Source organism: Neofelis nebulosa, chromosome 7 (genome assembly GCF_028018385.1).
Source record: "Neofelis nebulosa isolate mNeoNeb1 chromosome 7, mNeoNeb1.pri, whole genome shotgun sequence".
In the NCBI taxonomy this organism is placed as follows: Eukaryota; Metazoa; Chordata; class Mammalia; order Carnivora; family Felidae; genus Neofelis; species Neofelis nebulosa.
Genome location: NC_080788.1, coordinates 138,913,561 through 138,919,825, shown reverse-complemented (window position 1 = coordinate 138,919,825; position 6,265 = coordinate 138,913,561). Strand labels below are relative to the sequence as shown.

At 45.3% G+C, this 6,265-nt stretch overlaps 1 protein-coding gene across 5 annotated transcripts in view; it reads left to right on the top strand.

The window, feature by feature from the left end:
• DICER1 (dicer 1, ribonuclease III) overlaps positions 1–6,265 on the top strand; it is a 69,076-nt gene that overhangs the window by 20,474 nt on the left and 42,337 nt on the right. For all 5 annotated transcript variants that reach the window (XM_058740195.1, XM_058740197.1, XM_058740196.1 and 2 more), the window contains exons 2-5: positions 650–713; positions 1,630–1,730; positions 5,120–5,306; positions 5,943–6,105. In XM_058740195.1, the coding sequence (XP_058596178.1) occupies positions 5,160–5,306; positions 5,943–6,105 (310 nt within the window). In that variant the 5' untranslated portion in view covers positions 650–713; positions 1,630–1,730; positions 5,120–5,159. The remainder of the gene's footprint in view (positions 1–649; positions 714–1,629; positions 1,731–5,119; positions 5,307–5,942; positions 6,106–6,265) is intronic.

Below are 6,265 nucleotides of genomic sequence, written 5' to 3'. Positions count from 1 at the left end.
TGACGTCAGTACCGAAATGCCTAAGGAAATAATTTGGGTAACAGTGATTTTGTAAGAGTGGAGCTGAATTTTAAAGCATTGTCAGCTTTATTATTTTAGTTAATGGTGTTTTGAGAAAAGGTGCGAGCGAACGTGAATGACAGCGGGGTGGAGCGTGACAGATGAGGCCTTGATGGTGGACTGAGTCTGTATCTTCCCAGGTGGTGGGACAGAATGCAATTAAGCGTCACAGTAGGAGGTAGCTTTAGAAACCCACACAGGCGCCAGGAGAGGGGAGATCTGCTCCTGGGAACCTGGGAAGCATGGTTACCGACCCACATGGTGTTCCCGCAGTTTCAAGGTCAGATTTTACCGGCGGGGGGGGGGGGGGGGGGGGGAATGGAATTTACTGCCAAGAATTCTCCCTTCTATCTAACTGGATTGTGCCAACAACCTGCACGCGTTCTCAGTTGTACTAGAACATAACAAAGGCTAATTTTGAAGGCAGCTCTTTCAGGTGTGTACTGTTTTCTTGACTCTGAGTAGAAAAATAAGTCACCAGGAATCTTACTCTGATAAGTATGCAAAGTTTGTCGAATAGGAATTTTCTTAAAGTTGGTTTTTAACAACGAGTTTAATGTTCTAAAATATTCTCTCTGATTGCTTTTAGGTTACCTAGGGTGTGAATTAATACAGACTTGGAAACTGAAAGAACTTAGAATCAGCATTTTGAGGTAAATATGTACATACTACAGCAGTGCTAAGACCTGCTTTGTTAACTGACTAGCAAAACGAACTTGTCTGTGAAATGAGAAAGCGTCACCTGTGCTCGAATGGCCTTCGCCCGACTAGACCAGACACGGATGAGTTTCACGGTTTCTTTTCCCGAGCCTCTGGGAGTGGAGACACTGCAGTCATTAGCGTAATGAGCACGAGCAAGATTTGGTGTCAAAGCCGACAAAATCAACATTTGTTATTTAAATGAAGCTTCCTGTGTTAACACACTTCCTTAGTTTTTGATCTGTGATCTTTTACCAGAACCGCACTGAATTTATAGTTCTTTATAACAGTATTGTTGGGGTGTGTTCTGAATTCTTTTATTCATGAATGAATTCTGTAAGAGAGTTTATAGTGTGGATTGAACTGTTGTGTTTTTAATTCCATTCTGATAAATTGAAATTGCTGACAGATTTCATGGCACGTATCGCGGTGATTGGGATTTCTCAGCCAAGTGCCTCTTTCGGTGATCTTCGTTTCTTTGGTGTACGTGAATTTAGGAAGTGACATATACGTGGCCTTGCCATTTTTACCCCCGTTATTCTAGCTGCTATCTTTAGATTTTGTTTACTGTGTTTGATTTTCTTGTATTCCTTTTGCGGCCTTTTCTTGAACTTTCCTCTAACTTTTTCTTTTCCCCAGATCTCTGGGAATTAGGCATGCTATTGTTGCCAGCCCCCACTCTCTTGTTCTTTGTTTTAGAATAAGACTTCATATCCTAAAATAACCCAAATGTCTTTTGTTTAAAATGTAATACAAAATAATGGTCTTTTATTTAACTCTTCTTATCAATGGCGCTTTCTTGTAGATGTGTTTATATTCAGTTTTAAGTACAGGAATCTTAGACTTGGCTATTTTTGCATTTATTTTTAGAGCAGAAGCTTGGGCATGCTGTGATTTTCCAATAAACTGCTATCACAATGTCAAAATGCAGCTCGGACAACAGCAACACAGAGATCTCAAACATTAAAACGGTAAATCTGTGATTTATCTATCATACGTGGAAAGAGGAAGAGGGTTTGTTCGTGTGTTTTACTAAATTATTTCTGAGAAAATACTACGTAGAAGCTACACAATGGCCTCACCAATTTCGTGGATGTAAATTGTTTGTCCAGAAACTTAAACTCTGTCATCGAGGAGCCATCACAAGGCATTGTCTGTTGGCTCTGCGAAAGCAGTTAATCAATAATCAGTTCATCTGTGAAACTACAGAACGTTTACTTACCAGCAGGGATTCAGAGCTTTTCCTGAAGACCAGCTTAAGGGGAAAAAAAAAATCTACTTAAACACACCAAAGAAAGTAAAAATTGGCAAAATTACAGATTGCTCTGTTTTCACATTATTGGATTACCTGTTGAGGTTTTTCATCTTGGATTCGCTTTCCCTAAATAGGAAGTATCTCTGGGGCCAGCCACTGTACATTCAATCGGTGAAGATGAACTTAACTATTGTGACCTTACGGAAAAGCAGGTTGAGAGGGTTAAATCGCGGTCCCCTGTCTCCTTGCAGACCCTCTCCCGCACCCGCCCTCCCAGGAGAGGGTGTGGGTTTCCAAAACCTACACAAATACCTTTGGAACTGTGACGATTCTGTTCTGTACGTTATTGTGCGACAGTCGTGACTCTCTTGTTGAGTTTATCAAATACTCGCTTGAACTTGGTTCTTCTGCACGCGTGCTCCTACACACGTGTGCCGGTAGAAGAATCAGGGTGTACATGCATCCCTGTGCAAATGCGTGCCAGGTGACCTGATGTCTGCAAGGCACACAGAAGCCGTTTGAAGGTTTTTATCGTCACTCACGTGGGCACGGTTTTCATTCTACAAACTGCACTGTTTGTCTGCCACGTTCTGGGGGTGGCTTGGTGTGGCGGGCGAACCGAGTGTGCAAGGGAGTCCCAGTCTCACCACTCGTACATATTTACTTTTCGAGAGTCTTTTTTTGGAAACAGTTTCAAACGTACAGCGAAGTCACAAGGTTAAGAGTGGGGCAGAGAATCCGCGCTTTGCCCCATTTGCGTAACGTGTTGCACACATTTGCTGTACGTGTATGTGGTTTCTTTGTCTGAACTATTCGAGGAGAAGTTGCGTACATCTCATGGCCCTTTACCCCTGGACACCGTGGGGTCTGCTTCTTAGGAATAAGGCTGCTTTCTTAAACAGCCTTAGTGCCATGACCAGCCTCGGTGACTTTGACAGTTCTATCAGGGGCTCTGTAATGCCCTCTGTGGCATCGTTCTGCAGTACAGGATCCAGTCTGAGATCACTCACTCCAGTTAGCTGTCATGTCTCTTTATAGTCTTTCATCTGGAACGTTTTTAGAGTTTTTCTTTGTATTTTACACATTTTTAAAGGATACAGTCTCCCTTTGGAAAAATAGAACATTCTTCTCATTTATTTTTTTAGACTCTTTCTCGGGCCTTATTAGTTACAGTTCTGCCACTGTTATCTCTGTGAGAAAGAATGGTGGCAGCGGTGACAGCAGCAGGAAGGGGTGTCGCGGGTTCCTGGCTCCACTTGGTGTTGGCAGGTGAAGGAAGAACTCTGTGGGGACTGGCATTGCCACCTTCCTCCTTTTTTATTCTCTTCGGCGGTCAGGATTTATGCTGATTTCCTGACCCCTTTTGCCATAGTTGTGATCGGTCTTGGATTGGCATTTGAGTTGGGCGGAGGCCGAGGGAGGGGGTCAGGCTTTCGGCATAAGTCGTCCCAGACAGTGAGCAGCCCACGGTAAGGAAAATGCAGAATGGTTTGACCGGGTGGTAGTCGGTGGGAGGGGCCTGTGGTCTGGGCCGTGGGCCTGCAGAGTGGCCCAGTGGACCTCAGGAGATGAGGTGCCGTGGCTTTAGCTTTGGGTTCTTGGCAGCCGTGTTTGCTTAACCCACGGGCGTGCAAGCAGCGGGCCTGAGGAGTTGAGAACAGTGAACGCTACGCGGGGGGGTAAAAAGAATGGTTGGTGGGGCTTTGGTTCGGTAGACGATGAGCGGATTATTTCTAGGAAGAACACAGTTGGTAGCGTTCAGACCGTGCTCCGCAGTCCTTTGCTCGCCGTCCTCCTCCCAGAGGGATGACGAGAACGATCGTAGGTCATCCTGGCTGGTCTGTGCTGTCTGACCTGGCCGCACCTGCGTTGCTGCTGTCCTCGGCGCCCGCAGCCCTGTGTCCCCCACTACTTACAGGAGATCACACCGGCACTGGCCAGATGTTGAGTTGTTGTCCACTGAACTGACCTCTGAAATCAAGGGAGACTGGAGACTTCTCGTTGGATTTGATAGAACAGCTTCAGTCGCTGTCCTGTATCGTGGTCGTCCATTTCACGCGTCAGGAGATTCAGAGGTTCTTGTCAAGGAACGAAGAGTGGGCTTCTTTCCGGTTTCATGGAGTGATAACAGTGAAAAAACTCCCAAGCAGTGTGCGGGCAGAAATTTCCTTTGGGGGCAAATAAATGCTGCTGACAGTCAGAAAGCCGATGGTGGACTGCCACGTTGAGGTCTGAGACCCTGACCCTCTGTGTGCAGGTTAGGAGTTTGAAAAAGACTCGGGTTTAGTTTGTCATTTTACATAATCCAATTCCTCTTTGGGAAAGAATACGTGAAACACAGAAGAGCCCTTACCTACCGTGAAAAACTCAGAATGGTTGCCCTTTGTCTTGATTCATCTAGGATATGTGTAATTTTAAAGGTAAATATTTAAATCGTTGGTCAGCTGTGCAGTTGAGCTAGGTTGTCAGTCGAGGAAAAGACCTTGTGTGTTTACGGTCTTTAGATACAATGGCGAAGTGTTGGCAGGTATTTGAAACTTCAGTGCCTTCCAAACGTTCTCTCGCAAGTTTATCGATAGTGGCATCAATAGAATTGATAATGCTTGAAAATGTTTGTTTATGCACGCACGTGCTTCGCATGTACATATGTATTTAAAGAGGCATCATATTCATATTTTCTTTTAAAGGTATATGACGGGCATGGTTCTCTATCAGTCAATACAGATCCGGATTTTCTTCGTGAGTTCAAAGTATTGTATGATAGAACTATACCATCATTTACGTGCTCACTTCTTATCAGTGCTTTTGAAAGCTATTGCTTGTTCCCAGGTACTAAGGCATCAGTACGTATCCGTGTCCTTGTTTCTTCGTGTAGTTGCCTAATTATTTCAGACCAGTTTCTAGGTGTGGGATTGCCGGGTCGGAAAGTACAGAACGCTCGACTTTTGAAAACGATCCTCTTAGATCGAGAAAAAGCTAAAACAGTGACAGGGGAAGTTTGCAAGGGTCCGGAGGAGTGACACTGTGAGGTTTCTCTTGTTTCTTGGCTTTCTTTCGTCCTTAACCCCGCATGGTGGGGTGACGGTGTTCTTTCTCCCTTTGCAGTGAGCTGCGCTAGAGCAAAATGCAGTGAGAAAAGCACTGGATGAATGAAAGCCCTGCTTTGCAGCCCCTCAGCATGGCGGGCCTGCAGCTCGTGACCCCTGCCTCCTCACCAATGGGCCCTTTCTTCGGACTGCCATGGCAACAAGAAGCAATCCATGATAACATTTATACGCCAAGAAAATACCAGGTACTACTGGAGCGTTTCCACTGAAATGGAGTCAGTTAGCACGTAGTCGACATGTCTTCTGTAAAACCCATTTACCTTTTCAAGCTCTCCTCTTCTGAGTAATTTCCTCCTTCCAGATACTTTTGTTCCTAATGGCCCTTTTCTTCTCTAACATCTGCCGGCCGATTGACGGCCGATTGACGTAATCATTTTGTTTGTGAAGTTCCTTATTGTTTCCCCTCCGAAAACCTCTCCCCTCGCAGTACCCGCTTGGGTGTGTCTGTCCTCAGGAGCTGGGAGGGAATGGAGACGGGTTCGAACCACCACCAACGGGCCGGACCACTGTACAGGTTACCGTAAGCTCGGTTCTTCGTGTTATTCTTGGGGAGTTTTCTGTCCCCCCTGCAAAAATAATTCTCAAACAGATTGTAAACGTTACCCCACGCGTGTTTCTACAACACAGCTGGCCACACGTCACAGGCATTTTCGCGCCTGTGATCTCCTTCTGGAAAGATGCAGAGAGTCTGTGTTTTGGCAGACTTAGCAGAGGAAGATCTCAGGAAGTAGTGAAGTTTCCTGAATTAAGACAGAACCCAGTTTTCCCAGTGTTGTACCCAGATAAGAAGCGTGGCATCTTCTTCCCCACTGTATTTCTAGGTGGAACTGCTCGAAGCAGCTCTGGATCATAACACCATAGTCTGTTTAAACACTGGCTCAGGGAAGACGTTTATTGCCGTACTACTCACTAAAGAGCTGTCCTATCAGATCAGGGGAGACTTCCACAGAAACGGAAAAAGGACGGTGTTCTTGGTCAACTCTGGTAATGCAGAAATTGTTTTATCATACTGTGTGGAGGACATTGGATGAGATTTTACGGTTGAGCACATTTTTTAAAAAAGTTTATTTATTTTGAGAGAGAGAGAGAGAGAGAGAATGGGGGAGGGGCAGAGAGGGAGGGAATCCCAAGCGGGCCCTGAGCT